This window comes from Stegodyphus dumicola, chromosome 6 (assembly GCF_044657685.1).
Source record: "Stegodyphus dumicola isolate Sdum_Otavi_A_Nest chromosome 6, ASM4465768v1".
Classification (NCBI taxonomy): Eukaryota; Metazoa; Arthropoda; class Arachnida; order Araneae; family Eresidae; genus Stegodyphus; species Stegodyphus dumicola.
In genome coordinates, this window is record NC_140773.1 from 208,685,032 (window position 1) to 208,695,933 (window position 10,902).

A 10,902-nucleotide genomic window follows, 5' to 3' on the forward strand; every position below is an offset into this window, starting at 1 on the left:
GATAATGAATTTAAATAGTAACTAATTCTTAAATAAAAATTTTATTACTTGCATCGTTAAAAAAAAAAAAAAAAAAAAAACTTTAATCAGTTTTTGTACAAATGTTATAAACAGTGGCAGATTTTGCTTTCTTTAAGAAAGAAATTTCATAATTTTGTTCATAGCAATTGCCATGTAGGCCTGCTTTCGTTAATAAAAGTTTTTCTAATTTGTCATCACTAATATTAGATCTAAATTTAGTCCTCGTTTTCCCAACAACACTGAAAATCCTCTCACACTCTGCATTACTATGGAGAACAGTCAAGATGGCCAACATAATTCTAGACAGTTCATTATATTTTAAAATTCCATCAGCAACTTTCAGTTTTCCAATTAAACTCCACTGGGTGTCAGTCCTAGCTGATTTTATAACTTCATCCAAGTTTTCTAATTGTAAACTGCTGTTATGCAGTTGTGGGAACTGTTTCAATTTTTCCTTCCTTTTAGAACTCCTTTCAAGATAATAATAAATATTAACAACGTGTTCATCCACATTTATTGGTAAAGAAGCTGCCCCTTTTTCAGCTGCTAAATTTAAGAGGTGACAGGTTCACTTCATAATCTGCAAATTTCCTTTCTCAAGATGCCTGCAACACCAGTCTTCAAGCCTACCAATACTGGTGCATTATCGGCACCAAGTGCTAAGCAGTTATCCAGAGGAACTGCATTTTCTTTTAAAGTTTTAATAATTAGCTGTGCTATATTAAAACCTGTCAAATGTCCTTCTAAAGTGGGGACAGAAAGTAAACTGCATTCAATTTCTAAAGACTCTGGATTGGATACAGTTTTGAACAACAATTGGATACAGTTTTGAATCGGTATTATTGCTTCCGTAGAGAGGCAGAACGGAGCTGTTTTAATGCAATCAATAACTGAAGATTTATTTTTCAAATCCACTTCTTTAACAATTGCACCTGTTTTGATTCTTGAGTATTTCTTAGCGATTTCACTATCGGGAAACATTTTTCAAAATAAAACTGCAGCATGATCCGATGCACTCAGTGGCAGGTTGTGCTCCAGTAAAAAGCAGAGAACAGATATTCTGCATTAATAACTTTTTGGTCCTTTGTTTCCGAAGAAAAATTTAATTTTCCGTTTTTTCAAAACAACTCCTGTTGTCCTTGTGTTTTTGTGTACGCACATGTTTGAGAATATCCGCTCTTCCACCATGCGAAATCGAAAAATCGCAAGGACAGGCGGTATACATCGCAAATTTATTACATTTCCTTGAGGAAATAACGGAAGGAAAGTCAACTGTGTACGATTTTTGAAACACGAGTACACGAGTATTTCACTTTTCTCTCAGACATAACAAAAGATGATAATTTCTAAAACTATTTCCCGAAGGCACGTGTACTCACACAACTCAGGACAAAATGACCGAAATAACTAAAGAACATCCAAATAACAGCTTGCTTTGTCCTCATTGGCTAATATATGCCAGATGACACGCAGTGGAGCACGATGCCCATTGGAGAACTGGAGAACGAAGTTTCTGGATACGTATATGCTAGTGCTGTAGAAGTAACGAGAAATTGTGTACCCGTATGTATTCGTTACTCGGTGAACCAGTACTCGTTACTATCGTATCGTTACTCGTTACTTTCGGTAAAATCCATCGGTATCCGTATCCTGAGCCTATTTTATCGGTCTACGGCCCTAAAAAGGGCCTTGAAACGTCGCATCGCATTGAATCACGTGAGCTTTTCTACCCCGCGGGAATTGGGTAGTGCTGCGATAGGGAGTTTTGCGTCACATTTTTGAGTAGAAATAATTCACTTTATTTTGGCTATTATTTTTTGGTGCACTGGATATGATTCATTATTAAATTTTCTATTGCTGTCAGGGCTTAGTTTTTAAAGTCAGAAGCGCCTACGGAAGGCCGTCAGGAAAATAGGAAAAAATAAAGAAAGAAAGGAAATAAATATGACAATAATAACATTAATTAGTAATTAAAATAATAAATTAAAAAACTTCATAATTAAAATAATAAAAAATAGTGATTAAAATAATGAATAATTAAAGTAACATAATAATTAGCAACTGAAATATAAAATACTTATAAGTAAAATTTAATAAAAATGTAAAGACAAATAAAAATTTAAATAATTCTTAAACTTATGATGAATAGTTAAATAATAAAGTAAAATACCAGACCTTGTCTTATTGGCTTAGTACCGTTTCGTCCTTTCTCATTTCATCCAGAGCTCGAAAAAGTGTCATTTCGTTCGCTGCCTTCCCCCACCAATTCCTTCTTTCTCGTTTTATCCGCTGTTTGAAAAATAAGTGTTTACTTTACGATAAGACGAACGTCTGTTTACTTCAATTAAAATGGTTTAGAAGAGATGACTGTTTCTACTTCAACTTAGCTTTTGATTTCTGATACTATTTAATATTTTATGCAGACAAATTATGCTGAGCAGAATAATGAATTTCCGACGTGTTCAAAAGGTGTGTATCTGAATATAATAGGCCCACCAGCGGCCGAGCCGTAAAGACGCTAACACTGGTAGTTCGGTTCGAGGTTCGAATCCCTCGAATGGGCTGGCTGCATGGGCGTTTTCGTGGTTTTCCCCATGTGTAACGTGTATACGAGCCAGTTTCCCTTAGATTCCTCCACGAAGGCATCCCTCCCTTTAGGCAGATAGCCCTCGTGTGTTTAGCCATAATTGAATAATCCAATCCAATCCAATCTGAATATAATAACATTTTTGTTATATAGTATCCATATTTTTAATTTCACACATTTCTAAAGCAACAGAACCACGGTATCACTATTTTGGCACGCACACCAAAAACATGTTTAATTAAGATTAAAGTTACATTCTTTATTAAAAGTAATGGGTCCTCTTTAAATGCAACCATTCATGCTTTTAGAGCATCTTACATGTGGTGGTCTTAAAAATGTGATGTTCACTACCAATGTTTGTTTATGTTCTCAAAAATACAGATTCCTTAGAATGTGACCTCTTAGAGATGTCGTTTAAATAGATGATTTGCAATAATTATTTTCTAATAGATAATGGAATTAATGTAATTTTAAAAAAATGAGCGATTTATGGCTCTAATTTTTCTTTCGCAATTAGCTGTTATGCGAGTTTAATTCTTTTTTTATACTTTTTATTATACATAACTGAAATATTTACTTTGAGACAGGCACACACACGTAATAATAGTAAATCCTACATATACAATAAACAAACACAAAAAATATTCTCTATTAAATTTTTATTTCAGCACAGCAGATTTAAATTATTTGGAAATTAATATGATATCTCTTTTTGAAAAAATCTCTACATATAATAAAAGAAAGTGTCTGTGTGTGTGTCTTTCGTTCGCGCTGCGCATAAGCTAATAGACCCACGGCTACGAAATTTGGCACATAGTAAGTGCATCTAGTTAAGAGCCAGTGCACCTCGAAGCAGTTTTTTCGAAATTAGAATTAGAATTTATTTTATTTTATGTTTTGTGACGAAATCGCGTCATTTTGAGACATAATGGGCTATAGTTAAGCGAGATTTTACTCTACACACTCCATTTTCACATCGTCATGAAACGTAGGCACTTAGCTATTTTACGAACTTAAAATAAATTCGTCTTTCAATAAATCGATTCAGTACGAATTTATTTAACAAAGGGAGCTTAACACCATTTCAACCGGATTTTTTATAAAAAGGTTTTTTTTTTCTTTTTTTTTTTTTTTTTTTTTTTTTTTTCTTTAAATGTACAGTTTATTTTTCTTTGATTTTTGGAAACATTAAACTTTCATCCTTGCAACTGCTTTTGCAAAAGAATTTTGGAAAAATAATAATATATTGTATTTTAAAAAATTTTTTTAAATGAAGCTTCCGAGTACACTTCTCAGATCTTTAAAAATGTGATTTTGGCAACAATTTTCCTGTCTTATTGTTGTTGATAGATTTTTGATGAAATCGCATCATTTTAAATTGTTTCATTTTTTTTAGAAATATGGGTTTGGCAACAATTTTTCATCGTATTTTTTATGGTATTTCATCGTTTTTAAGAGATTGGCATATTTCATTGTCATTTATATATATATATATAATACATTTTTATTTTGCCCTGCAGAGTAAAATTCCGCGCGGATTTTTTTTTTTTGTTTGTTTGTTTTTGTTTTTTTCATGTTATTTTTTGTTTATTTCATTGTTTGTAAGATATTGAAACGTTCCGCATGATTTTTTCCCTTCAACGAAAAGTTGAATAATTTTTTATTAGGATAATTAATATTTTTATTAAGGGATATAGCTTATTTCATTGTAATTTTTTTCTCTTGAAAATATAAGATAAAATATCATTAATTATACTTTGATTTTCAGAATTTTTTGTTTTTTTGTATTCTTTTATGTTATATATTGCTCATTTCACAGTTTTTAAGATATTGAAAAGTTTTGAGTGATTTTTTTAGGAAATAAAGTTCTTAACCTCCTTTATACCATTTGAGTTCTTAAGATTTTGCAAAGGGAAGTTGGTTAATTTATTTATTAGGATAATTAATATTTGTATTAAAGGATATTGTTTATTTCTTTGTAATTTTGTTATACGTAGTAACTTTTTTTTATGAAGTTGTTCTGCAGAGTAAAATTCTACGCGGTTTTTAAATTTAACATTTGGTGTTCCCTTCAGCCATTTTTCCGGTACATTTAAAAGCCAGACGAAGGCTGGCAGCGAAGCTCCTAGTTAAAAAATGAAAATTATTTTCTTCGAAATCTTTTCTCAACTTATATCCTTTCATACGTTGTTATAATAATAATTCATGTGCACACAATAAAGTTCGTTCGAATACAAAAAATTGTTTTTGATTACATTTTTATTTCGGCACAACAGATGTAAACGGTTAAAAAACGCAGTTCCTTTTTCAGAATATTTTTTTCAGCATAAATCATCTACTTTTTTCTTGTATGTGTGAGGGCCAATAAGGGCCCGAGCGATAAAGTCGCTGAACACTGGTAGTTTTGTGCGGGGCTCGAATCTCGGTGGACGGACTGGCTGCATGAACGTTTTCGTAGTTTTTTCAATGTGTAACGTGTATGCGAGCCAGTTTCCCTTAGAAAGTCCCTCCACGAAGGCACCCCTCCTCTTAAGACAGCTCTAGTGTGCTCTAGTGTGCTCCTCTTAAGACAGCTCTAGTGTAACAAACCAAACCAACTAGTATGTGTGTGCGCGCCGAACGCACATATGATGACTTTTTTTCAAGTGTTTTTAAGTTTAACAACAGTTTACACTGAGCAGCGAATTACTAAAAATTTTCTTAAATGAATAAAACTGTGCTTGCATTATGAAATAGTACTGATTGACAAATTTTGAGCTTTCTGTTATCCCTAAAAAAAGGTAACACAAATATTTTCTTACCTTTTAAACATTTCTTTTTTTCTTGATTCCTACTTCATTTGTATATTTGCAAATGTGTGTATCGATGTTTGGTACATAGTTGACATTTGCTATGTAATGTTCCCTATGTCAAGAAATGTGCCTCTCAAGAACGACTTTTTGAAAGGGGGGTTGAATTGGGGGAAAGTCCCCCGTCCGTGAGTAGGGGTATTGATGAGGGGGTGTTGAAAAGCAGTGGACGAAATGGGAAATAAATTGTCAGTAGGGGTGTCTAAAGAGGGGATGAGGGATAGCAGCGAATAAACCGGTACGATTTTAATCACAGGAGGAAACCGGGAAATCTTCGTCTTAATTGGGGATGTGGATGAAATTACAATTTCGCAAGAACTAAAGCTCAGCCGAGCATTTGCTAAATTTAGGCTCTGAATGAGCAAATAATATAATGACTCAAAGGATGATAGAAACAAAGACCATGATTTTTACGGCATACCAATGAAGAAAGGAAAACAATCAAAGCTCCACTAATGAGAATATAGAGAATGCTGAAAATAGTACTAGTGTGTGGATGGAAATTTGGTTACGTAGTCCTTTTGTCCAATTCTCCCCCATTGTCCTAATCTCAGCCCATGTGCTAGATGGAGAGAGAGAGATAGAGGATTTTTTTTAACTCTATCTAAGTCTTCATTACTTCTGTTTTCTTATCTTTAACTTACTCTGATATCTACAGTTAGTAAACTATTTTTTAAATGAGTTTCATTATTGTTAAAATACCTTGTTTAGATTCTTGTATTTTTTATTATTATCTTTTAATTTTAAATCAGTTATTGCTTAATTTACATATTTTGATGATTTATTTACATATGTAAGCGATTTTAGATCATAAGCGTTGATAAGAAACACAACAATTCTTACAATAAATAAGAATAGTAACATCCTTTTCATATATAAAATTTCCACATACATATAAAACAAAGTTAACTTTTATGCAATAACGAGGCATTATTTGTTTTTCATTCCCATATTCTCTCTATTCAATGTCAAACGCGATTACTGTAGAGTAATATTTCGAGAATGGTTATTATAGATACTTTTTGAGCTGGGGGAGAATTGAACTATTTGATTAGTGCAATGTAACATTTCCTGAATACCGAAAATTAGTCACTCACTGGGGAAAAAAATTACTAGACGAATATTATTTTGATTAAAGCCCTAAATAATAAGTTAGTATGCTAAAAATTTCTTTTCGTCTGCCTACAACATTTAAAGCAGAAATAGCTTAAAATTCCTTGCATCGAAAAAATTTGCATATTTTCATGCAAAGTAACTTAAGTAAAAGACTCGCAACTCGAGATTTTCCATATGCATAACGGGAAGATTATTCTCTTTCCGGTAAACAGCATTCTACGAATACAAATCTTCTGCTAGGCTGATAGTTTTCATGTATCCTGCAATTAATCAAAATTCAATCTTCCTCAAAGGTAGACACTCCAGTCAAAACTATTTTGCGCTAGTTCCCAATCAGATCCGCATTCGTCTTCTCAATTTATTTACTGTTATATCTTTATTCTTGAAATAAACGTAAGAAAACTTTGTCTGTTCAGGTAGTCATATCTAGAACGAGGTCGATCGTGAGCTACTAGTACATCATCACAACACTCTTAATAGCTCACATATAAATATTTTTTTTAAGGTAATATAAAAAATAATATAATAATGAATACATGATTATATACTAAATTCAAATCATAACTCGAAAGTCGTGAGATAAACACAGCAGTTATATGACTTAAATGAATACAGAGTCGGCATTGCGCGACTCTCTACTCTACCAGCGTTCTTCTGTCCACTTGATATCTTTGCTTTGGTCTATACAGCCGAAGATTAATTTATTTGCGGCAGTAGTTAGAATTTTGGTCTAGCTTGTTAGCTAATTAATTTAGACTTATTTGTTATTTACTTAAGTTCTGATTTTGCGTTATTAGCACATTGTGTGCGGATGAACTTGTGAGGCCAAGTAGGCGAGCTTTGTTAAATTCTTCTTGTAAGTGAAAGGTTGATTTATGGCTTGGCAAGATATACCTGCATGCAATGAGTTAAACTACCAGTGCTCTACAGTATTATCCATTCAACTGCTGATGAACACTAATTATGAAAAATGGTAACAATTTGTCGGAGTCTGAAAGCTGTTTGTCTGTTTTATAGAACGATTTCCACTTTACTTTGCAGCAATATCTTTGGATAAAGTTACGATTACATGATGTATCATCATTGGTATTTTTTCATTTCAAAACTGATTTGGCAGTTGCATTTTCTTTCCTTTAGAAGAATTATTCATAGTAGTAGAATAACTATATAAATATGATTCTTTATAATTGCTTTTTTTCAAGCAGATTTAATAAGCTAGCATCATTCAATTCATTATACTATCTACTTTATCACAAATAGGTGCGTATTTGAGAATAACTATGCACTTAGTTACATAATTAACATTAATTTACTGCTTTACAATGGTTACACTAATGTTATGTTTTCAGAATATATAATGTGTTAAATGGTCTAAAGTCTATTTTGCTTGGTTTAAGGTTGCTTTCTAAGAACCATTATAAAATTTAATTAATTTGTTAATAAATTGAGTGTGAAATATTAAATTAATACAAAACTACTTATTTGTACATAAGAAACAAATACTTGAAATATTCTTACTTCAGGTTGTATTTTGCGATTATACATATGACACCGTGTGCAAAATATAATATCTCTGCTGAAAATTTCTAAGAACAAACATAGAATACTATTATGAAAGTTGGTAAAGATAACATATGAAACCTTTATTCTCCTAAAAAGTACAGCAACAAATTTTTTAATAGAATGCTATATTATTTTACACACTGTAAATTTAGAAATAATTATATATAATGTTTAAAATATATAAAGAACATACATGACAGGCAATGTATTCATAGATTGGTTGTTATATAAAATAGTTAATGTGCATGTTACCTTGCTTATTTTAAATTTTATAAAATTATTTTAAAAAATCTTTCGCGGAGCCGGATTGATAGTCCTGAAAAAACATGCAATGAACATTTTTGTTTTGTTTTATTTTTTGAGATACAACACCGTAAACAACACACACTAATTTATTTACAAATGCATTTCTTTCTTTTGATCTCCAGAATTTTATTACCCATTTCACATGAGTATTCTACAGATTTTTTATTCACTTCGGTATCTTTTCTGAGAATAAAATCTAGAAAATTATTACAGAAAATTATACATTATTAAGTCATTTATTTCTAAATAAAAATGATAATATCAACTCAGATACATAAAGAGGCATTTGAGTGAGAGACGAATAAAAACCAACCCCTTAACTTGTTGATATAAAAAACTGCTCACCAAGAGTAGTCTCCGGCAGTGTCTTATTCTGACTGGGTCAGTTTCTTCAATTACCGGTTGGTTTTAGCAAACTTTGTACATATAAATATTACATATTATACATATTTTACACATTTCTGTATTTTGAACTATTCTTGTTTTGTTATTCTTATTCAGATCCCTTTTTATGTTGGCCTATTGATAAATCAATGATTATGATTATAATATGATATGTAAAGCATTATGTTTGTTCAGGTCGATCATAACAATTCCTAACATTGTTTTAAATGACATTCGATTCGACAACATTAGGAAAATTATATATGGACATTAAAAATTAAAAAAACTATGAAACATTTTATGCACATTTTAAAAAACTTACAAAAATAATTAAATTAAGCATTACAGAAAGAACAATTTCATATTATTTTTAGCGAAGTAATCTTTTGTTCATGTTTAAAAATAAAACTTTTTCCATTCGTTTTGGTTGAATGGAACAACGTTTTTCACTTTGTATTTGCCCCGATTTCGAAAACGTTCTTTCGGATGGTCCCGAGGTAGCCATGATCGATAAATATTTCTCTGCTAAAATTGAAAGTTCGGGGTAGAGTAATGCCCGCGCCTGCCACCATTTTAATGGGCACTCATTCCTAGAAAGAATGCGTTCCTCAAAATATTGCCTCATAGTGACGATGCTGGATACAGTTGAGTTTGAGACGGAGTTTGATGTCACTCTTGCATCAAAGTCTTTCCATATTGAGTCCTCGTTAGTGTCAGTGAATATTGCTGGCGTGACTTTATTTGATTGCACTGTCTGCTGTTTGTCAACATTAAAATATTTTTCAAGTTCAGTTTTCAGCAGAGTTTTAGCACACTCATAATTTGATTCATCAGCTAGTCTGAATGCCAACTTCTTAAACCGCGGGTCTAATAGTGCTGCTTTAGATAATATTGGGTTTCTATAACAATTTTTGAACCTGTATTTGAATTCTGTTATTATTTTATTAGATAGATTTTTTCCAATTTCTATATTAATATTTAAATTTAAATTTTCAAACATGCTAATTACACTTTCAGTCGCAGCTAAGACCATTGAAACAGTAACCTTATTTTCAGACGACATTTTTTCGGTTAGCTGCTTAAATGGTCTTAAAATTTTAATTACATCTGGAAGAGCCTGCCAGTCACTTTCTGACAGATTTGCAACTGGATTGTGTAGGAGTCCAAGGGCCGCTTCTAGAGGCTCCTGAAGGATACACATTCTTTCTAGCATATCCAGGGTGCTGTTCCATCTGGTCACTATGTCCATTTTTAATTTAAGAGGCTTTTCGCCAGGCCTCAGCTGCTTTTGCACCTCAGCAAATTTTTTCGTTGCCAACGGACTTCTGTGAAAATGCTCCACGATGGTTTTTATTTTTTTTTATGAGGCAATCTAGTTCAGCGCCCTGAAGTCCCGCACGCACAATTAAATTAAGCGTATGCGCGACACAAGGCAAATGTTCAAAATTGGCCAACCGTATGGCTGCTTTCATATTTGCTGCATTGTCTGTTACGCAGACAAATATTTTATTTTGTAAATTCCAATGAGACAGCAAGTTACATAATTCCTTCTTTATATATTCGGCTGTATGTCGCTCATGACATTCAAAACAACCCAATAGTGCATACTTCAGCTCCCAATTTAATATATAATGGGCAGTAACGGCCTGATGTGAAGTCGCTGCTCGCGAAGTCCAAGCATCGGTCGTAATTGATACAAAGTTTGCACTCTGCAATTCTTCTTTTAATCTGCTTTGGACTTCAAGGTACTGAGCGTCCAGGAAGGTATTACTAAATGTGTACCTTGAAGGTAATTTGTAACCAGGTTCTAAATAACTAATTAGCTCTTTAAAACCAGTATCTTCAACGACAGAAAAAGGCTGTAGGTCTTTGACTATCATATTAAAAATTAAGTCATTTATTTTTTTTTCCCGTACTACACTTACGGGGCGTTTAAGGAAAGTACTCAGCGTCGTTTGTTTTAAATTTGTTTGAGATATCAGTTCTATTGAATGATTAATATGTTCAGTACTTGCTGCTGATGTTGATGACACAGGAACTTCTTGAATTATTGTATCCGACATGGAGCATAGAATG

The 10,902-nt window shown here is 32.3% G+C and overlaps 1 protein-coding gene across 1 annotated transcript; it reads right to left on the reverse strand.

The window, feature by feature from the left end:
- Window positions 1-9,196: 9,196 nt before the first annotated feature.
- LOC146996954 (E3 SUMO-protein ligase ZBED1-like) lies at window positions 9,197-10,075 on the reverse strand. Its single transcript, XM_085819719.1, has 2 exons — window positions 9,825-10,075; window positions 9,197-9,743 (listed from the first exon to the last, which is right to left on the reverse strand). The coding sequence occupies exons 1-2, from the start codon at window positions 10,073-10,075 to the stop codon at window positions 9,197-9,199; spliced, it is 798 nt and encodes a 265-aa protein (XP_085675845.1).
- Window positions 10,076-10,902: the final 827 nt, after the last annotated feature.

What these genes read in the sequence shown, in the direction of transcription:
- LOC146996954 (XM_085819719.1), bottom strand. Translation starts at nt 10,075, where the DNA reads ATGGACATAGTGACCAGATGGAACAGCACCCTGGATATGCTAGAAAGA. An exon ending in ACTGAAAGTGTAATTAGCAT is followed by an intron (nt 9,744 to 9,824) that starts GTTTGAAAATTT and finishes ATTCAAATACAG; the next exon opens with GTTCAAAAATTGTTATAGAA.